The 24,713-nt window shown below is 43.6% G+C and overlaps 1 protein-coding gene across 3 annotated transcripts in view; it reads right to left on the reverse strand.

Moving 5' to 3' along the window:
- PLCD1 (phospholipase C delta 1) overlaps positions 1–24,713 on the reverse strand; it is a 78,697-nt gene that overhangs the window by 24,674 nt on the left and 29,310 nt on the right. For all 3 annotated transcript variants that reach the window (XM_072153841.1, XM_072153842.1, XM_072153840.1), the window contains exon 2: positions 8,145–8,309. In XM_072153841.1, coding sequence (XP_072009942.1) covers positions 8,145–8,309 — 165 coding nt within the window. The remainder of the gene's footprint in view (positions 1–8,144; positions 8,310–24,713) is intronic.

The raw sequence follows: 24,713 nt of genomic DNA on the forward strand, positions 1-24,713 counted from the left end.
TAAAGACAGAATATTCCTCAATTCTAGGAGCTTCTAATATCTGCTCGAATATTGATGTGCATGAGACTATATTACACATCATATATATGCAAAAAGTAATATGGACAGTACATATACTTAAAGGAAACCTACCATTTGATTTGATGCATTATGAAGCAAACATACCTTGAGAATGCTCTAACTACACTGATGCCAGATCATATCCTGGTTAACAAAAAATATTTTATATGCATCTATTGTCTCAGACCATCTCAGACATCTCTGTCACTGACCGCGTCAGTCTGGAAGTCTCTTTCAGCGACTCTGGCAAGCTCATTTAAGTGACTCTCTCTGTCTCTGACTGTCACTTTGTCTATGGGGAGATTTATCAGAAGTGTCTTAGAGCAAAACTTGTCCCTATGGCAACCAATCAGTGCTCAAATTTCATTTTTTTTTAACAGCGATTTATAAAATTACAGCCGATTGGTTTCCATGGGCAATTTAAACAGTTATACATGAGACACTTCTGATAAATCTTCCCCATCTCTGTATCCCCCTATCCATCTTACCTCACACAAAAGTTGTCTTCTACACATTGCCTATAGTAACCAATCACAGCTCAAAGCTCATATTAATGACCTGTGGCAGAACAGCAACCAATCACAGCTCAGCTTCCAGCTGCCACAGCAGCAGCAGACAATGGCTTCTGTAAATGGTGGGTAATAAGTGGATTTTGGAGAGCAGGATGTGAAAACTTTGTCTCAAAACCGAGTCTATGACGTACCCAGAGTCACAGAGAGCTACTGTGCAAAATTTGGCAAGAGTAAACGTGATGGTACGGATTCCTTTAGCGAACACACACACACAGATTATATATTAGCTGGGCGAGATTTCACATAAAAGTTGGAATCCTAGAAAGGATAAATCATACCCTACCCTGAGGGGGGGGGGGTGTTGTAGTTTAGTGGGATAAAAGCTTGTAAAAAAAAATATAAATAAAATGTATTAAAACAGAATGGATTAGGAAAAAGACCAAAACAAAATGTTGTGTAATCACTTTCAGCAGACTGGAGGAAATTCGGAGCCATAACTTATGACTTTTCACTCAGATAACACAGGAGCCGGTTATCTCATACAGGAAACTGGAGCTCCAAAAAGGAGCCAAATCCAGTCCCAATGTTTTTATACAATAAAGCAGGTGATCTCTGTAAATGTATTGGACGAGGCAGCATCATTTCTGTGTTATGTAATAATAGATGAGGCTATCCATGCTGGTGTAGTACAGAACACCTGCCCGATTGTCCTCCAGGCATTGTCCAACATGAAAAGACACAGATGTACAAAGACTATAGTGGATGGGACTGTGGAGGACATCTGCTCAGGAGAAGATCCCTCGGCTTTTACTATACAATGGGTAACATAGCCAGCACACAGCTTCTTGCTCAGCATGGCCAAACCCACTACAATTTCATTAAAAGCTCGGAGGATTAGAAAGTCTCATTAAGCTGCCATTATACCGTATTTATAATAAATAATAAAAAATAATAATAAATTCTTTATTTATATACGCAGCGCTGCACAGAGCTTGCCAAATCGGTCCATTTATCATTGTATGATTGAATTGATGTTGCTCCATACGCAGCACGAACAAGGTCATAAAATAGAACAATATACAGAATAAGATAACAAAAATCTGGGCCGTGAGGAAACATCATCCGCAGAGGAACATGCCTGTTATCACGGTGCAAGCAACCGATCCGTTGTGCATGGTTTGCGGCCCATGTGCCATTGGCATGTGAGGTCCACGAGATTATCAGAACCTCAAACTTGGCAGAAATAAGAGCTGCTCGGAGTTTTGTGGCTCAGTCACTTGGCTCTTACAAGGGGCAGTGGAAGCTACAGACGTGTGTATGAGCCCATAGGAATTTACTTCAATCGGTGGGTGTTTTTTTGTGGAAACAATCTTTATTACCCATATGGACTGTGAGCACTCGGGGGCAGGGTCCTCCATCTACTTTTTCCAGTTCAGTATAGTATCGTTATATCTTTTGTACTTGCACATGTTCTTGTCTTAATGTTATGGGTACACAAAACCTATCACAGAAAAAGGACCTGTCTCAAATAATGGTGGACATGTGCCACACGGGCACAATAGTGTACAACCATCCACTCGTTAATGAATACAATACCGAACAAAGAAAGATGAGCACCGATGGTATCAATAAAATCACAATTTTATTAGCTATAATTAAAAAAGGGGGGTAACATACAACAAAACAGAGTGATTACGCAGCAAGCATAAGGTGCTGAGCAGCAGAAAAAGTTCAGTGAACTGTTCAATAAGTAGGAGCATAATGTGCAAAGTGCTAAAGTGCATGAAACTGAACATAAGATGAAAAAAGTATTGGTATATCTCAAGTAATTGGTAGTACACAAACCGCCATACAACATAATGGTAAGTACCTTTTGTGTGCACTTTAGTGCCCCTGGATTTAAGGTACTTACCATTATGTTGTATGGCGGTTTGTGTACTACCAATTACTTGAGATATACCAATACTTTTTTCATCTTATGTTCAGTTTCATGCACTTTAGCACTTTGCACATTATGCTCCTACTTATTGAACAGTTCACTGAACTTTTTCTGCTGCTCAGCACCTTATGCTTGCTGCGTAATCACTCTGTTTTGTTGTATGTTACCCCCCTTTTTTAATTATAGCTAATAAAATTGTGATTTTATTGATACCATCGGTGCTCATCTTTCTTTCTTCGGTATTGTGTTAATGTTATGGGTGTGAATCCCCTTTTATTTATAATTTATCAGTTTAGTCTTTTTTTTGTTTTCAAATTGTTGAGTAGTGAACACTCCCAGTATCCACACATTTTGTACTAGAGAGAACCTGTCAGCAGGAATATCATTTTTAGCTGGTGACAGGTTACAGTAGCCTTTGCTATGCTGCGTTTGTCAGCATTCTGAATCCTGACACTACTTTATAAAACTTTACTTCACATTACTTGGCTCCCAGTCAGCGCATGTGTTGAGTACTAGGGGAAGGGGTGGGCAGCTGCAGCCTGTGTGTGCCTGTGTCTTAGTCTTCTCCACACTCATCCAGCTCACTCCACCCCTTCCCTCTTCCTGTCATGTGCATTGAGCAGGCGGGATGGGGGGAGAATGGAAGAATGCATGAGGAGACTGAGACACAGGCACACAGGCTGCAGCAGCTGCCCAGAAGTTGAAAGAAATAATAGCAAAAATAAATGCAATTATTTTAGCTTTTATTTTTAGCCTGCATCTATTAGCATGGGAGGGGGGGGGGAATTTATATAAATTTTTTAAAAAATTACATCAATGCTGCCAACAAATCCCCAATTAGAAAAGGGAGATGAGCTGCCGACCACAATAATTTTTATAATCACATCAAAAATGTCATCAGCCAACAAACACGTGTTCATTTGTTTGCTGATCGCTGGAATGTTTACAAAGGGCGATAATCAGGAACAAATGTGATTTGTCAACCAACTACAGGCAGTCAACGGGTTACGTACAAGATAGGTTCTGCAGATTTGTTCTTAAGTTGAATGTGTATGTAAGTCGGAACAGTATATTTTATAACTAACTCAAGACAAATTTTTTTGGTCTCTATGACTACTGGATTTTTAAAAATGTTGGATTGTCATAAGAACAATAAAGCTTAATTGCAGACACCTTTGATAACTGCTATAGCTGTTTATTGTAGCATAATCCTAAAGTACAGTAAATTACCAACACCCAGACATCCATTTGTAACTAGCGGTCGTCTGTAAGACGGGTGTTCTTAAGTAGGTGACCGCCTGTATAGGATTTTACTTGTATAACCAGCAACAACTATACATGAAGGACATAGAGAATAGAAAAGGTTGTATCATAGGATGAGAACAGTGTTAGATTGTAATTGTAGAATGTAAACGTGTGTTATGAGTCTGTAAAGTTATTTGATGTTCCAAACGAAAGGGCAGGTTTGTAAGTTGTGATATGTAACAATGACAGGAAACCTGCACTATCACAAAGCTGTCAGCTGGGTTTCGTGTTTGTGCACCATCTGCAGATATCTGTCTCTTTATAAAAAAAACATAACCTTTCATGAAAGTGTGAGAAGACTGCCCAAACCTTTAAGACACCCCCAGATAACATGAGCCATCTATAAAAACACAAGATAATGTGGAGACAAGTAGTCGGGTCATACTCCATAATAAACATAATAGACTTTTAGTATTTTGACACAATACTGTTATACTGACAGGGATTCCCAAATCTTGATAGCCAAGGGCAGCTCAAAAAACGCCCAGTCGTCGTAGAAATCTTCATCCTATGAGAAAGGAACTCATTCTCCTTATTGAGATTGTCTTTCCAGGACACTTTTTCAGGTCCACATTCTGGGGATTCTGGGTAAGCTTTGCAGGGTGGGAAAAGAGAATTTTAAAAAACTGCAGCTCCCTCTATGTCAGGGTCTGACATTTGAGAAGCCTAGTAACAGGACATGGGATGATAACCACAACAGTACGTCTTCTCCGAAAGGAATAGACTCCCAACAGTAGACAGCGCTATTTTGATATTATTACAGATTATTATCTCATCGGTACAGTACAGAGAACTCATTCGGCAGGTTGTGAGGCCATGGATTTGGTTCAAGAAGGAACTCCCCCTTCTTATTCAGAATGTCTTTGTAAAAAATGTGCTAACGGTTTCCTTTTAAGTGGTGACCTGCAAATACAGCTAGTGGCAGGTTCCCATAGAGCCCTAGTAACTAGCTGTCACCCTTCCATTAGCTAAAAATGGTTTCCCTCAGATCCCCATAAATCATCGTTATAATTTTACCTGCTATCCAGGGAGATCTAGTCAAGGGGGCGTGTCCTCCTTGGGCTGAATCCAGCAGCTCCTCCCTCATGCTTTCTGGGCATGCAACAGTAATGTCATGTGACCAGGGTGACATCATCTCAGGTCCTTTAGCCTCCTAACATTAGACACTGTACACCATGCATAAATCTGATCACATGACATTGCATCATGACTGCGTGGAAAATGGGGAGGAGTAGAAGTCCATACATGTATGCTGAGATTTCATAGTTGTATTTGTGGCGTAAATGGGGTTACAGGTACCCTTTAAAGGCCATGTATAAACAGTATGACATTGGGGGAATGGCAATCTCCATAAAAAGAATGCCAATAAAAAGTTCCTTTCTGACCAACATCCATGGCCTCATCTTGTTAAACCAGTTCCCTATACTGGTAATAAAAACAAAACAGCACTGTCTACAGATGGGTCCCTATCCAAATCCCACACATGCACATTTGCTATACCTTCCATGCACTTGCACAAATACCAAGAGGGACACCTGCAATTCCTTCATCTTAAGCATGTGCATAACTCACTGACATCAGCGCATGCGCAAGTACATACACTCCACAATTTAATATGCTGGACCGTGGATATATGCGCATGGGTATCAGCATACAAGCACATGCACAAAAGGTAAAGATTTAAAATGTGGTATCAAAGACAAATTTGTACATGTACTAAAATTAAATAAAACAAGTTCCAAATGAAAAACACTGATATGCGCATGTGCACAACCACAATGTTAATAAACTGGTTAGGGCTTGTGGTCGCCATATTCATGGTGTGGCCACTTTCGGGTCTTATTGTGACCAGTGTGAAAGGGCGATCTTTGATAGCACAACATTTGTTGAAGCCATGTCAAGGTGCACCTGTAGGCTTACTGTGGAAATTTTATACGATAGTCACCAGGGGTATAAAGGTAACTCACATAGGGTCACAGGGTTCTCTGAGCGCTTCTGCATTTATTCCCAAGTTAATAAACCAAATGCAGTAAAAAAAAAAAAAAAAGTTGTATTTGTTAGGTGTGAATAACCTGAGATTACAGTAAGTGGAGTGAAGGGTAGCGGAGGCGGCCAAACAGCTCCATTATATAATAATCACGCAATGTTATTTATTTTCCATTGTTAAACACCACTGACACTACGGAGTTAAAAGGTAATACACAACTCTGTACTTTCTAACCCAACAGATGGGAAGGAGTGTAACCTGGCAGCCGTCCAACCTAGCCTGTATCCTGCAAACTAACCCTTCATTAAATAGAAGCTCTGCTGTGACAACAGCTATGTATATCATACCTAAATACTACCGTACTGTACTGTCCACATACAGTGCGGCACATAAGGAGCTTCATGTCTTCTGGACTCGACATACAGTATCTGGCCGCAGGGCCTTATGATTACATCCTACATCCTACTACGACTACTACTACTACTACTACTACTACTAATACATACTAGTTTTAATTTCTCCATAATTTGGACTTTGGGTTCATTTTAAAATAAGAAGTTGTCCAGGATCATAAAGTTTTTTTTTTTTTATTATAGATCATTACATTGATCCCACAATTGTGAAACAATCATTTTGTCATATATACAGCAATCCTAAAATGAAATAAAATATGGAAATGCATCATGGGTGGATGTCAGAATAAATAATAAGTATCTAACCCATACTGTACACTTGTCTAAGAAGTTCTGGAAAGATCCGGGTGGGTTTCTGACACTCAGGTAGAATTGAATGAAAGAGCAGGACACATGCTCCACCTACCGCTCCATCAATAGTGATAACGGAAATCTCGTGATCATGTGGGTCTGAGCATTCGGACCCCACCAATCAGATTGATATCTGCTATCCTGTTGTGAAGATGGAGGCAAGTTTAAAAATATTTGTTTCGTTACAGCAGCCCTAACATGATTCCCCAAAAAATCTTTTTACATTTCTTGACAACCCCGTGAGCCTACTTCCCTCGCCAAATCTTCTAAATGTCATGTGATATTAGTAGATCAACAGCTAAGAAAAAAGTGAAGTTAAAAGGGGTTGTCTGTAGGTTTCCTGAAGGTCTTGAGTTTCAGAATTCATGTAGATTCTGGACAGATCTCAAACCACAACATCAGAAGAATAGATCTCCAAAGAGTCGGAGATAGGAGAATCGGCTTGTGGACTGCTGTACCTTCCATTATCATCCATGTCAGGGGAGATTGTGTTTACTAGTCAGGGGTTAATATCCCTATTACTTGTCCAATGGGAAAAAGAGTACATGTGTATCTATAAATAAGAAGCCTCCCATCACAAATTACACTAAAAAAAACAAAAAAAAAACACGGATGCCATAGTTTTAGTCAGTAGTGTCTTTTTGGGCAACAATTTTGTCAATTATTTCACTCTGCCACAGACGGGATAACACAATGTTTTTATCATTGTCGCCAGGTGGTGGGAAAAAAAAAAGATCTTACACTTACATTGGTCTTTACATCCGATCCAGCGCAATGCCTCAAGTCACCACCAAATTCTGTTGGCAGACACAAGCTTAGCTGTAAGATCACATGGATAGTGTCTACAAACTACAGCCTTTATCTGGGGTTTGTAATGGGTAAGGGGAGCCTCTGACGTCACCGCTGACCCTCTGTATACCAACTGAGGCCAGGAGTAGGACCACGGTAGGTATAAGTTCTTATTTTTTACCACCTGGGACCAGTAAGGAAAAATAATATATATCAATCTCTAACAACCTCTCTGTCAGTGATGTTAAAGGAAATATACCACCAAAAATAAAGGTTAACCAAGCACACTTACATGCTGGTGTGTGCCACCTCTGTAAGGAACCGTTCTTATTTTAGCTACTTATGCCCTTGTTATGCCTAAGACCCCTCAGGTTTATTTGCATAATTTTTAAATCCCTTTTTTTGTAAAAACAAGGGCATTATCCTGGTGGTCCTAGTCTTAGGCTCTGTTCACATGGACATTGTGGCACCTAACCCCCCCCCCCCCCCCCCACGATTCACAATGAGGTCAATCAGGGTTCTGCGTCCTTTCCAGCCCTAATCTTGTATTCAAATATGATAAAACCACGAACAGAAACTCGAAACCAGTTGTATAGCTTAGGACTTTTTACCAGTTTCCCTTATTCAGCCAGAATGTTTTAGGGTAAAGACAAGACAAATATACTGTGTGACCAGCAGGTCAAGATCGGGCCGGGAAGACCAGCAGGAAGCACTGGAGGGGGTCAATGAGGCAAGTAATACTTTTATTCCAGCAGAAAATCCCTTTAAATTTGTTGTGATCTACTCACACATTTGTGATTCTGGAGACCTCAAAATCTTTTTCGAGTCATGCCATACAGTCTTGCAGTCCTCCTGTAACTTGTAAAATCGGGGCTTTTTCCAGGAGGCTGATTTAATCTTAGACAATGGACTTCCCTGGAGAAGAAACTTCAGATCCTCGTCATCTTGTAATCCTGAAAAAAAAGAAATATGCCATAGGATCAAGGATTCAATATAAGAAGGATTGTAGTAGTTTTATATAGATGGACCATAACAGACATAGAAGTATTACTGGTTGTCCCCTATCCTGTGGCTAAGGATTACCATGATAATTAGTGGGGGTCCGGCCCCTGGGACCCTCACCAGTCATGAGAATGGCAAATGCAATGGTTAAGACATTTAAAGACATTTTTCAGGCTAAAAATACTGATAACATGGCAATAGGTCCTCAATATCAGAGGAGTGTGCTAGCCGGTGGATCACCACCAATAGTTTACCTGTTCTCAGCAGCTAATAAAGAAAGAATAGAACAGGAAGCAGACAGCTCCACTTCATGTGCAGTGGTCAGACAAAGTTACTGCACATCGGCTCCCAGTGATGTGAATGGAAGCCAAGCTGCAGTGACTTAGTTAAACCACCACACAGACAAATGTCAGCTCCCTGACCCATTCTCAAACCTGTGATCTGATTTGACTGATCAGTGGGGACTTCGTGTGTTAGATCCCCAACAATCTGATATCGAGGACCTATTCTAACGATTAACCCCTTCGTGATCGGTAGTCATTGATGCCTGAATGTCCAGGTCAGTTGTTTTGCAGTTCTGTTTATGTGTTTCTTTACATGACGATAGCTCTGGAAAATCTTTACATATCAAAACAATTTTACTTAGTTTTATTAATTATATATTTATTGGATAATTTTATAAAGAAAAAAAAATATGACTAGAAATGTAAAAAAAAGGATTAGAAAAACTTTAACCTGGAAAAGCATATGTAGTAAAACTGAATACATTTTTACCAAAATATGTTGTTATAAACTTGTACATCATCATTCCAGCACCCTGTCCCTAAGTTCAGCTACAGATGCAGAGGGTGCATGTACTTCTGCAATTCTGAAAACTGTAAGCAAATTCTATCCTGCAGCTTCTTCTACATTTTGCCTTCAGCTGACTGGCTGGGGGGCGCACATTTTATACGCCTTTATCTCCTGAACCCTGGTGTCAAATTAAAGGGGAGATTCTACTGTTTAATATGATAGTAAGATTGTATATGGATGCTTCATAGAACCGGAGATATCCACTCTTAAAGGAAACCTACCATGAGCAATCTACTAGTAGAAGTAGATGTGATGGCGGATTCCTCCTCCTGCCTCTGCCCTAATCTGTAATTTAATAATCCTGGATCCTAATCTAATTTGTTAAAAACTTTATTTTTGTAATATGTAAACTAACTGCAGAGGCTACTGGGGCGTGTACTAGCCTTAGCTCCCAGTGCCCAGCCAAGATAGTACACGCCCCAGTAGCCTCTGCAGTTCATTTACATGTTTGAAAAATAAAGTTTTTAACAAGTTAGATTAGGTTCCAGGATTAGTAAATTACAGATTAGGGCAGAGGCTGGAGAAACCTACCAACAGATCTACTTCTGATAGTAGATTCCTCATGGTAGGTTTCCATTAAAGTTACAATTGAAAATAAAAGCTGTGTATTAAAATCATTTTTTTTTTCACTACAACTTTAAGCATCCATACACAATCCAGATATCAATTTTAAGTTGTAGTAAAAAAAAAAAATAGCCATGCTAAATCCCCTCATTGAGCTATTCCAATAGTTAACTTCTGGCAGATCCACTCACCATACCTTCATTATTAGGTACAAAATCCTGAAATTCTCAAAATTCAGGGGGCTCAACCTAACCATAACAGAGCTTTTATTTCTAGCTCTATAGTGTTCAGTAACAAAAACAAGGAAGGTATTAGGTGTGGCTACCAGGACATGTGCAAAGGGTCATAGGTGTCATTACAAAAATGAAATGTAAGAGACTCGTGATATCTGAAATTCACATAATATATTCACTCCTGGATAATGAATTTGTATGTTACCCGTTTCAAAGAATTTATACTTGGAGCATAGTATTAGTTGACTTCATTATCATAACAATATCAGGTAACAAGAGGACATATGCATCGCCTCGTACTATTGCAAAAAGTTATGGAGGAAATTAAATGAATAAGAGCTGAGCTGCAGTAACCCAAAACAGACAGGACACGGTGCACCCAGCTCTATACATGTAGAGTAATAGATCAATCCTTTCTGATATTATTGAAGGGGGCACTGGACTATGTCAGATCAGGTCCAGTGCCCCCTTCAAGTACAGGTTATTTTCATTGTATCCTTAAAATCATGGGGAATACAGAGAGAGCTCTCTGCACGACGCGGCCCTCAGAGGTTATAGGCCGGACAGTGGCAGGAGGGGGCTTGCAGCGGGGGGCGGGAATATATTAAAGGCCGGGGAAGCTGAGGAGCGTTTGGACGAGGTCTGCCCGAGCGCCTCCGGCACTATTACAAAGTTTTTAATTTGGCAATAAAAACGCCAAAATATATGCAAAACACATCCCCCCCCCATCCCCTAGAGATAACGAACAGCCTATTTAGGACACTCTACACTCTAATCTTGTTATAAATATCCTTTAAAGGACATCTATCACCAGGATGAAGGACTGTAAACCAAGCACACTGACATACTAGTGTATGATCCCTCTGGCAGGATCCTCTCTTCTTTTAGCTTCTTATGCCCTGGTTTTTACAAAAAAAGAAAAATGTTTTAAATTTTGTGCATAAGAGCCAGAGGGGCTCTGGGCTCAATCAACAGCTATGAAGCCAGGAGCCCCTCAGGCACAGGTACATAATTTTGAAAAAAAAACAATAAACCACTACCAGTATGTTGTCAAGCAGTCAAACAGCTTCTAGATCATGTTTCTATCATGGCCCAGCTTGGTGGCATCATCCGGAAAATCTACTTTGAAGTGAGGTGTAAGATAGATGTATAAAATCAGTGAGGCCGAGAGTTAAATACTGAAGTCAAGCTCTCCCTGCCTCCCAACACCTCTTCCCATGTAATTGACATCATTCACTGGACTTCAATAGATCTGATCAATGACGTCTCTGGACAATGGACCATCAATTACAGTAAATGGGGTGTTCTAAGAGAGGGAAAGCTTGACTTCAGTGCTAAACTCTCCACCTCCCAGACTTCATAAAACCAATTTACATCTCACTTCAAAGTTGACTTTCTGGATGATGCCACCACACTAGGCCATGAAAGAAACATGATCTGGAAGGTGTTTAGCTTCTTGACTACATACTACCAGTTGTTTATTAGGCAAAGTTCTGATGACAGGTTCCCTTTAATTCTACAATAATATCCATAAAGTACTGATGATATTCAGATGTGACTGAATTCCCAAGACAGACAATTCTTGGCCATTGAAACAGACGTCAGCATCAATTTTTAATGAATTCCATCTGCCATCAGTTATTTTCATGTTCATTATAAAAATTGATGTATCCATTTTATACAAACAACATTTGGACTCCATCCACTGAGTTGCGTCTTATTTTTTCACTGACTACTGATCACCGAAATCACAGGAATCAGTTACAGATGTTAGTGATATATATTCCTCTGCAGCGCCCATCTTGGACCAAGAGAACCAAACAGCAGCCATTTTGGATCAAGTGGCTATTTTAGTATTAGCCGGGGGTCATGTCGGGGGTCAAGCTCTGTCCAGCTAATGTCATGATTCAAACTTCATTTTTATGTAACCCGTTTGCTCGCCTGCCAGCTTCTCCTTGCCATTTAATGAGAGGCAAGTGTGTCCTTCACTCTTGTCCTAGATTTCTGCTCTAGCACCTGCTTATCTTATGTTTTGGCTTGCCCGAGTCTTCCTCTCAGGGCAATTAGTATAAACAAGGCCTCTGAGAAGGAATAGTTAACCTTTTCGGAGAATGTCCTGGTAAAATTAATTATGGCCAATAGCATTGCAGTATTCTATCTCCTCGTCACGCCCCCTTTTCCTGTTGACTCTGTATTTGATATAGGCCGCTGAGACTGGTGTGTCTTGGGTTTGTGCCCTCGTCCCGGTACCGGGCAGCCATGAAAGAGTTAATTTGAAAGTCACCTTCACAACTGATCAGGGTGGTTTAAGCCCTAGATAAAAAATCTCTATCACAGAAATTTTACTTTTTTTACGGAATGGACACTTGGGCCATTAAAAAAAATGGAAATTGCATTGATTAATTTAAAATAATTGCATTTAGTCTAGCCATGCGCTTCCAAAAAAGAAAAAAAAAGAAACACAACACAGAAGGAATTTGATAGTCCCCGTCCTCCTAATTATGGACAGGAGCCCCTCGGCTACATACCTTGAATTATTACCTTTTGCCCGATTTGTCTATTAGTTAAATCAGTCACATTAATTAAGTGATAGCACCTCCTCAGCTCAGTGCAGGAGGTCGGAGGGACCCTTATAAATTTTCTCATTGTGTATAAAGACACCTCATTGTTACTTGTGACCCCACAGGATATGAATAAATCCATCGCCAACCGGGTTGAGAGCCCACTGCTAAATTCCCATGTACATCACTACATGGCGAGGAGTAGAATCTGATGTGAAAATCTGTATAAAGAGTTAACATGGTAGAGGGAGGGGAAAGTGCTGAGATAGTAAAGCAACCTATGATACCAGAGCATGGAGCTTCATTACTGAGCCCTTTAGGACCATTAGCATAATTGTGCCGCTCATTGTTACAACCTGTGAAGCTACAGCAGAGGGGCTCTGGAAGCACCCACCAGAGCCCTTCAGGCTCATTAGCAGAATGTTAATAGTTGATTTTTAGAAAGAAGGAGGCCAAAGATAACAAAAAGACTACAGCATGGATAAAAAATAGATTACTGCAATCTCAGATCCTGGAGCTATGGCGTTTTTAGGCTGTTTTTGGGACATTTTTAATTGCACAAATTCAGAAAACTGGACAAAAACTGCATGCATTTTTAAAAAACGGATGCGTTTTTTTATGATCTGAAAACTCACTAACTAAAAATGGCCCAAAAGCGTCCTAAAAACGCCATGTGTGACATCACCCTCAGTGTCCCTGGTGTAACATGCCCGATTTTGATGGTAGATTTCCTTTAAGATGGTTTTTCCCATCAAAAACCTTCTATTTTCAACAAAATGTTAACAAAAAAAATTGACTTTTATCTGAAGCCTCTAAGGAATTTAAATGCTTCACAGATTTAACTGTGATTTACAGATCCTTATATGGCGAAGCCTGTGGATCCATAACCAGTAGAGAGTCTGCTAGGACCATGTGCGTGTGCAGGAGATTAGGAGAGCAGGCTTCGTTTTTAGGAAAAAGCGCCACTTGTGTCTGATACTAGCACCAAGTACTTATCATAGACAACTTCTCAATGATGATTAAACAGAGTCAATGTTGTCATGGCAGGACACTAGGGTGATCGGGTTTAGGTTTTTTTTGGGGGGTTTTTTTGTGTTAGGGAGCATTCACACATTCAGTTTTTCAGATGCAGTTTTGGAAGCCAAAATAAGGTGTGGATCATACCGGGTGAGGACTTATCATTGAGAGACAGTATTCTTACTATTTATTAACTCCACTCATGGTTTGGACATCAAAAACTTCAGCTGAAAAACTGAACATGTGGACGCACCCTTAAGAATAGCTCACAATGCTGTAAAATAACTAAAAAAATTCAACCTTCCCCAACCCTCTCACAGTGCCGGACAACCCCCTTTCTCCAGCCATGGGATGTGTCACGGCTTGTACCGAGATTCCACAGTGTGTAGGACGATTCTGCTATTGGTATGACAGCTGGAGACTACTACACCTTACTAGCAGGGAATTACACCTACAAGATAAATGACGTAAAGTGTTGGCCCAGAGGCTACAAGGCTGATGCCAAATGGCCCAAATAAGAGAATTTTTTCAAACCAATAAGGCCGTCAGAATAACTTCTCCAATCAACATCAAAGTAACAATATGTTCCCATAACCTGTGATTTTTTAGCTCCCCAGAAAGTCATCCAGGCCTCTCTAGAACATGGACAAAGTATCCACCATAACCAGGGGCGGACTGGGAATTTAAAGTGGCCCTGGAAAAAACTGTTAAAGTGGCCCCATTCTGTGGGTGGGGTCAAAACAAGTAGGCGTGGCCATGTGATGTGGGTGGAGTTACTAAACTGCATACAAACTGTTTATAGAAGGTCTAAACTACTATATTACCGTCCCCTATGTACAAGAATATAACTACTATAATACTGCCCCCTATGTACAGGAATATAACTACTATAATACTGCCCCCTATGTACAAGAATACAACCATTACATTACTGCCCCCTATGTACAAGAATATAACTACTATAATACTGCCCCTATATATGGGAATATAACTACTATAATACTGCCCCCTATGTACAAGAATATAACTACTATAATACTGCCCCCTATGTACAGGAATATAACTACTATAATACTGCCCCCTATGTACAAGAATATAACTACTATAATACTTCCCCCTATGTACAAGAATATAACTACTATAATACTGCCCCTATGTACAAGAATATAACTACTATAATACTGCCCCTATATATGGGAATATAACTACTATAATACTGCCCCCTATGTACAAGAATATAACTACTATAATACTGCCCCCTATGTACAGGAATATAACTACTATAATACTGCCCCCTATGTACAAGAATATAACTACTATATTACCGTCCCCTATGTACAAGAATATAACTACTATAATACTGCCCCCTATGTACAAGAATATAACTACTATAATACTGCCCCCTATGTACAAGAATATAACTACTATAATACTGCCCCCTATGTACAAGAATATAACTACTATAATACTGCCCCCTATGTACAAGAATATAACTACTATAATACTGCCCCTATATATGGGAATATAACTACTATAATACTGCCCCTATGTACAAGAATATAACTACTATAATACTGCCCCCTATGTACAAGAATATAACTACTATAATACTGCCCCCTATGTACAGGAATATAACTGCTATATTACCGTCCCCTATGTACAAGAATATAACTACTATAATACTGCCCCCTATGTACAAGAATATAACTACTATAATACTGCCCCTATATATGGGAATATAACTACTATAATACTGCCCCCTATGTACAAGAATATAACTACTATAATACTGCCCCCTATGTACAGGAATATAACTACTATAATACTGCCCCCTATGTACAGGAATATAACTACTATAATACTGCCCCCTATGTACAGAAATATAACTACTATAATACTGCCCCCTATGTACAGGAATATAACCACTATAATACTGCCCCCTATGTACAGGAATATAACCACTATAATACTGCTCCTATGTACAGGAATATAACTATTCTAAACTATAAACTACTATACAACACAGCTACATACAGCCCCCTCGCCCCCAGTAACCCATGTAACATACACCTCAGCCACACCAGCCACGCAGTCCCATGTAACATATACTTCAGCCTGCACCAGCCACGCAGTCCCATGTAACATCCACCGCAGCTGCACCAGCCACGCGGTCCCATGTAACATCCACCGCAGCCACACCAGCCACACGGTCCCATGCAACATACCCACCAGCCACACGGTCCCATGCAACATACCCACCAGCCACACGGTCCCATGCAACATACCCACCAGCCACACGGTCCCATGCAACATACCCACCAGCCACACGGTCCCATGCAACATACCCACCAGCCACACGGTCCCATGCAACATACCCACCAGCCACACGGTCCCATGCAACATACCCACCAGCCACACGGTCCCATGCAACATACCCACCAGCCACACGGTCCCATGCAACATACCCACCAGCCACACGGTCCCATGCAACATACCCACCAGCCACACGGTCCCATGCAACATACCCACCAGCCACACGGTCCCATGCAACATACCCACCAGCCACACGGTCCCATGCAACATACCCACCAGCCACACGGTCCCATGCAACATACCCACCAGCCACACGGTCCCATGCAACATACCCACCAGCCACACGGTCCCATGCAACATACCCACCAGCCACACGGTCCCATGCAACATACCCACCAGCCACACGGTCCCATGCAACATACCCACCAGCCACACGGTCCCATGCAACATACCCACCAGCCACACGGTCCCATGCAACATACCCACCAGCCACACGGTCCCATGCAACATACCCACCAGCCACACGGTCCCATGCAACATACCCACCAGCCACACGGTCCCATGCAACATACCCACCAGCCACACGGTCCCATGCAACATACCCACCAGCCACACGGTCCCATGCAACATACCCACCAGCCACACGGTCCCATGCAACATACCCACCAGCCACACGGTCCCATGCAACATACCCACCAGCCACACGGTCCCATGCAACATACCCACCAGCCACACGGTCCCATGCAACATACCCACCAGCCACACGGTCCCATGCAACATACCCACCAGCCACACGGTCCCATGCAACATACCCACCAGCCACACGGTCCCATGCAACATACCCACCAGCCACACGGTCCCATGCAACATACCCACCAGCCACACGGTCCCATGCAACATACCCACCAGCCACACGGTCCCATGCAACATACCCACCAGCCACACGGTCCCATGCAACATACCCACCAGCCACACGGTCCCATGCAACATACCCACCAGCCACACGGTCCCATGCAACATACCCACCAGCCACACGGTCCCATGCAACATACCCACCAGCCACACGGTCCCATGCAACATACCCACCAGCCACACGGTCCCATGCAACATACCCACCAGCCACACGGTCCCATGCAACATACCCACCAGCCACACGGTCCCATGCAACATACCCACCAGCCACACGGTCCCATGCAACATACCCACCAGCCACACGGTCCCATGCAACATACCCACCAGCCACACGGTCCCATGCAACATACCCACCAGCCACACGGTCCCATGCAACATACCCACCAGCCACACGGTCCCATGCAACATACCCACCAGCCACACGGTCCCATGCAACATACCCACCAGCCACACGGTCCCATGCAACATACCCACCAGCCACACGGTCCCATGCAACATACCCACCAGCCACACGGTCCCATGCAACATACCCACCAGCCACACGGTCCCATGCAACATACCCACCAGCCACACGGTCCCATGCAACATACCCACCAGCCACACGGTCCCATGCAACATACCCACCAGCCACACGGTCCCATGCAACATACCCACCAGCCACACGGTCCCATGCAACATACCCACCAGCCACACGGTCCCATGCAACATACCCACCAGCCACACGGTCCCATGCAACATACCCACCAGCCACACGGTCCCATGCAACATACCCACCAGCCACACGGTCCCATGCAACATACCCACCAGCCACACGGTCCCATGCAACATACCCACCAGCCACACGGTCCCATGCAACATACCCACCAGCCACACGGTCCCATGCAACATACCCACCAGCCACACGGTCCCATGCAACATACCCACCAGCCACACGGTCCCATGCAACATACCCACCAGCCACACGGTCCCATGCAACATACCCACCAGCCACACGGTCCCATGCAACATACCCACCAGCCACACGGTCCCATGCAACATACCCACCAGCCACGCGGTCCCATGCAACATACCCACCAGCCACGCGGTCCCATGCAACATACCCACCAGCCACGCGGTCCCATGCAACATACCCACCAGCCACGCGGTCCCATGCAACATACCCACCAGCCACGCGGTCCCATGCAACATACCCACCAGCCACGCGGTCCCATGCAACATACCCACCAGCCACGCGGTCCCATGCAACATACCCACCAGCCACGCGGTCCCATGCAACATACCCACCAGCCACGCGGTCCCATGCAACATACCCACCAGCCACGCGGTCCCATGCAACATACCCACCAGCCACGCGGTCCCATGCAACATACCCACCAGCCACGCGGTCCCATGCAACATACCCACCAGCCACGCGGTCCCATGCAACATACCCACCAGCCACGCGGTCCCATGCAACATACCCACCAGCCACGCGGTCCCGTGCAACATACCCACCAGCCACGCGGTCCCGTGCAACATACCCACCAGCCACGCGGTCCCGTGCAACATACCCACCAGCCACGCGGTCCCGTGCAACATACCCACCAGCCACGCGGTCCCGTGCAACATACCCACCAGCCACGCGGTCCCGTGCAACATACCCACCAGCCACGCGGTCCCGTGCAACATACCCACCAGCCACGCGGTCCCGTGCAACATACCCACCAGACACGCGGTCCCGTGCAACATACCCACCAGACACGCGGTCCCGTGCATCATACCCACCAGCCACGCGGTCCCATGCAACATACCCACCAGCCACGCGGTCCCATGCAACATACCCACCAGCCACGCGGTCCCATGCAACATACCCACCAGCCACGCGGTCCCATGCAACATACCCACCAGCCACGCGGTCCCATGCAACATACCCACCAGCCACGCGGTCCCATGCAACATACCCACCAGCCACGCGGTCCCATGCAACATACCCACCAGCCACGCGGTCCCATGCAACATACCCACCAGCCACGCGGTCCCATGCAACATACCCACCAGCCACACGGTCCCATGCAACATACCCACCAGCCACACGGTCCCATGCAACATACCCACCAGCCACACGGTCCCATGCAACATACCCACCAGCCACACGGTCCCATGCAACATACCCACCAGCCACACGGTCCCATGCAACATACCCACCAGCCACACGGTCCCATGCAACATACCCACCAGCCACACAGTCCCATGTAACATACCCACCAGCCACACAGTCCCATGTAACATACCCACCAGCCACACAGTCCCATGTAACATACCCACCAGCCACACAGTCCCATGTAACATACCCACCAGCCATACAGTCCCATGTAACATACCCACCAGCCAAACAGTCCCATGCAACATACCCACCAGCCATACAGTCCCATGCAACATACCCACCAGCCATACAGTCCCATGCAACATACCCACCAGCCATACAGTCCCATGCAACATACCCACCAGCCACACGGTCCCATGTAACATACCCACCAGCCATACAGTCCCATGTAACATACCCACCAGCCAAACAGTCCCATGTAACATACCCACCAGCCATACAGTCCCATGTAACATACCCACCAGCCATACAGTCCCATGTATACAGGCACTTACCCTGTAAGCTCTTTTCTCATTGTCAAAGCTGGTCTTCTTCCTGCACTTAGAGAAGGCTTCTTCTTGAGATCCAGGGAAGAGGGGGGGGGGCTTTCAGGGGGAGGGGGGGGCTATCAGGGGGAGGGGGGGGGTTTGATCACGAGGGGGGGGGGCGATCGAGGGGGGGGGGCGATCGTGGGCGGGGGGGCGATCGCGGGGGGGGGCGATCGCGGGGGGGGGGCGATCGCGTGGGGGGGGGGTCTGTGTGGTCTCTGTGAGCTGTCTGCATGCAGCTCACAACAGTGCTCGTTGCCTTCAAACTTAGCTGGAAGAGATGCCGGCCCGCGCGGGGGAAGTTACGATGTGTGTCACATGACACAGGCATCATAGAACACAAGCACAGCAGGGGGAAGTCCCTGCAGCGCTGCGCCCGGCCTCCAGTTCCTACGGTCTTCAGGGTAAGTTCATGTTTTTTTTTTTTCCTTCACCGGCCCCACCAGTGTCAGACCGGCCCCGGACCGGCCCCAAAAGAGTCGGCCCACCGGGATTTCTCCCGGTGGGTCTAATGGCCAGTCCGCCCCTGACCATAACGAGCTCCTGCGGCAGAGAGTGCCATAGTCTCACTGCTCTTACAGTAGAGAATCCCTGACAAGCCCTTCACTAATCTCCTCCAGACTTGTGCTACCAAACCATTTCATTACTGGGGTTTTCCAGGTACCAATCACCATTTTTATATACGACCTTCTACATTCGGTAACCCCCCCTCCCCCGCCCCTTTGTTGTCCGGGGAAATAAAATTTTAAACCTGTCCTACTTTTCCGCAAATGCGGAAAAGACAATAAAAAGACTAAGGATCTGCAAAAAAAAAGAAGGATGACAGGTTGTTTTTTTTTAATTCACCGTTGAGGCTGAGAAACCAGGTGTTAGGTTTTCTAACAAACATTAAACCTTTAGTTTTAGCTTTTGGTCGCAGTGGCAAGATGGAAGCAAAACAGAGACAAAAAGCAAAAGCATGCGCAACAGTTACACAATACACAAGTCAACGTGAATCCAAGGCTTCATGCACACAACCGTACTAGGTTTTTTTTTTTTTTTAGACTCCCATAGGCTACATTCACACGACCGTTGGGGGATGTATATACGGCCACAACCTTGCAGCCATATACAGGTGGTCCCCTACTTAAGAACACCCGACTTACCAGAGACCCCTAGTTACAAACGGACCAGTGGATTTACTGTACTTTAGCCCTAGGCTACAATAAACAGCTATAACAGTTATCAGAGGTGTCTGTAATGAAGCTTTATAGTTAATCCTGGTTCTGATGATAATCCAACAGATCCAAAATCCAATTGTCACAGAGACCAAAAAAAAATTGGCTGGAGTTACAATTATAAAGTATACAGTTCCGACTTACATACAAATTCAACTTAAGAACAAACCTACAGAACCTATCTTGTACGTAACCGAGGGACTGCCTGTATACGTCCTCCATAGGCCGGCAATGGGTGCACGGAGCGGTATGGTGCGATACTGTAGCGTTCCGTTTGTGGGGAAAAGATAGGACATGTCCCATCTTTCCCCGTATTACAGCACCATGTATCTCTGTGGAGAGGGGCGGAGGTGAGCAGCACTCACCCCCTCCTCTCCGTTGCACCGTGTTCGTGTGAATGTAGCCATAGACCGGAGAGACCATACAGCAAAAATAAGACATGTTCTACTCTTACATTACGCTCTGACAGCCAGTTCATGTGGTGGCAAAAAATACAGTGACCATATACATGGCCATATTTCTTATGTCAATGGGGCCATTTTTTACATGCCCCAAAAAAAAAAAAAAAAAAAAAACTTGCAGTGGACGTTTTTACGTTGTGTGCATCAGGCAGTGAGTTTTTTAAACGCACATAATTTTTTTCCGCTTCTTATTTTGTGCACACAAACTTATGGAAATGTCAAGTCCCTTATTCTAGGTCAGGGGCTAAAATTAATACATTCATACCATTCTACAAAATTCTTTACATAAAAAATTCTTTAAAAAAAAAAAAAATCTGGTCTGAGTGGTTAAGTAACCTGACACTATTTATGGGGCGAGAATCAAGGGGACAGGGATCCTTTTACAGGGGCCTGGGTGTGCAGATGCTATGGTGTCCTGTGACTCATCATCTGACAGTATGAGAAGTCCGATACAGGCAGTCCCCTACTTAAGAACACTCGACTTACATACAACCCCTAGTTAGAAACGGACCTCTGGATATTGGTAATTTATTGTACTTTAGTCCTAGGCTACAATGATCAGCTGTAACAGTTATCACAAGTGTCTGGAATGAAGCTTTAGTGTTAATCCTGGTTCTTATGACAACACAACATTTTTAAAATCCAATTGTCACAGAGACCAAAAAAGTTCTGGCTGGGATTACAATGATAAACTATACAGTTCTGACTTACATACAAACTCAACTTAAGAACAAACCTACAGACCCTATCTTGTATGTAACCCGGGGACTGCCTGTAGTCTGATATAACTTTATGCTTCTTTATTGACCATCTGGAGGGCACACACTTTATATCATACCAACATTTTGCTAGTCCCATTTTTTTATTTCCTTTACCATGACTGTGGTAATCTTCTCATATTTGTTATCCATGGCCTCCTTCATTCTAAGGTCAACTTTTAAAATGATTCTAATAAGCCTGAAGCGCCCTTGAGGCCATTACCAGAGTTCCTTAGTGTTCACTCGACCCCCTGCTCTCTCCCTCCTCCCTCTGCCTGTGTAATCTAGCAGCAGTAGGAAGTGCAAGGGGAGGAGAGACCTCCTCTCCTCATTGTAACAGCATGTGAAGCTACAGCACTGAGAGGCTCTGCAAGCACACAAATTTATTTGAGAAGGAAGAGGCTATAGATAACAAATATAAGAAGATTACCTTGGTGCCTGGATCTAGGGTTTATTATGATGGTAGATTTCCTTTTCATTGAAATGCAACGTAAAGTCCAGATGTCTCAGTTTCGGCAGTAAAAATAGGAGTTACTATCATGTATTATACAGGCAGTCCCCGGGTTACATACAAGATAGGAACAAACCTACAGTTGAATTAAAGTTGAATTTGTATGTAAGTCGGAACTGTATATTTTATCATTATAACCCCAGTCAGAATTTTTTTGGTCTCTGTGACAATTGGATTTGTGTGTCATAAGAATCAATATTAACAATAAAGCTTAATTACAGACACCTGTGATAACTGTTATAGCTGATCATTGTAGCCTAAGGCTAAAGTACAGTAAATTACCAACATCCAGAGGTCCGTTTGTAACTAGGGGTCGTATGTAAGTCGAGTGTTCTTAAGTAGGGGACCGCCTGTATATGCAGGGTGACTGTGGATTCACTAACCTCTTCCACTCTCAGTTTAGCACTCATGATGGTGTGTGATGAAGTAAAGCTACATTTCCAAGATCATTAGGTGTCCCCTTATTTGCTTGCCCTGTGCATTTAGAGAGTGTATTCACAGACACAAGATACAGAATAAGTGTCAAATTCCTGCGCATCCCGATGCTCGGTCCTCTAGTTACCGGTATAATGGGGGACCAAAAGTTTTCCTAAATCCTGAATAAAGTATCAGTCCACTGCTCTAGACACCCGGGACCGGGACCCCTAAACAAGTGCATTCCCCCATGGTACCTACATAGGAGCTGAATACTTCCTAGTTTCCAGACTACAGCAAATAATTGGAGGAACTGGTCTCGAAGACATCCACCACACAGAATACCAGCTCCTTCTAGTTAATTCCCAGGTCAGCTTTGATTTCACAAGCAGGTTGGGGACAAAGGCCTAGACTATATTTTTGGGGACACTTATAATATATATGAAGGACCTGTACCAAAGTACAGATTAGCACAAAAACACAACTCCCACAGACACGTAAAATAGTGCTGGATTAAAGGACTGTGTGTTTTTATATAATTCCCAGAAAATATGGTAAAGATTTGCCCACATTTAACAATACGGTTTTCGATTTAAAAATTAAAAACCTCCGCCTACCCCTAAAGATCAAGAAGCAGTGCAGCTAAAAATATGCATTAGTAAATTTTTGCAAAAGATAATAAATGCCCCCATGTGTTGTAATACCCCTTTTCCAAAAAGGCAGATATAGCATCGAAAAAACATTATTTGAAGCAGATGGGATCCCAAAAAATACTGTTATCACACAGAACTTCAGACTTCCATGGTAGAAGTTACCAGAAATATCCTAAAATAATAATAAAAAAGCAATTTCTCTTTAAAAAAAAAAAAAAAAAAACTTTCCAAGAAACACAAATAGCGGTGACTAATTCATCTGATACATAATTCATCTGTGACAACATTATGTAAAAACCACATCAAAACATTCCTACTAAACATCAAATATTGTGACATTCAGAGTAGAATTAGCCCATATACCATATGCAGAAGACAATATGAGGAGGCGGCTGGGGGATAGGAGAGATACTATTGGAGACTATTTGATTGATTACTGCCCCATGGGAGGGCAATGTCACCCATTTCGGGTGTTTTCAAGCCTTCTTACACAGTGTGACCATGTTGACTGCTCTATTGAAATTGTCTCGGTTACTTTCTATGTAAAATAATGACAAATACACATGCAATATGGACGCAATGTAACTAGACTACAAGTCAAAAACATATAGTGCAAGATCGAAAAGGTTTTCAAGTTTTTGGTGTGGCCATAGCAAGTTCCCCCTTGTCCTGATTTGCCCATTGCCTTCTCTGCCAAATAAGACGACACCAATATTACGGCACATGGCAGATGAGGCCCCATTATTTGGGACCCGAAAAACAAGTCACTTCTTGCAAGATTAGGGAAAGATTATCTTAAGTACAGAAACAAAGCTGCACTGAAGGCTACCCTTGCTGCACAGTGCCCAATGTATGGGCCATTATAGACTGGTAGAGCACTGGCAAAGTTCTGTGTTACCTCTATGTACATCCAGGACCTAACATGTACCCAGTACAAAATTAATTGGGGTAGATTTATCACAAATGTCTGAGAACAGAACCTTTCTAGATGTCCGTGGCAGCCAATCACAGCTCAGCTTTAATTTTCCCAGAGCAGTTTATTAACTGAAAGCTGAGCTCTGATTGGTTTTAGAACAGTTTTACCTCAGACACATAATCTCCCCCATTAATGGCTCATTGCTTCTATGCCAAGACTGACAGATGTGACACTTCCTTGGAAGTGAATGGGGAGCAGGACATTCACACAACCTCCTCCCATAATCTACTACTGTGCCTGGGG

Source organism: Engystomops pustulosus, chromosome 5 (genome assembly GCF_040894005.1).
Source record: "Engystomops pustulosus chromosome 5, aEngPut4.maternal, whole genome shotgun sequence".
Classification (NCBI taxonomy): Eukaryota; Metazoa; Chordata; class Amphibia; order Anura; family Leptodactylidae; genus Engystomops; species Engystomops pustulosus.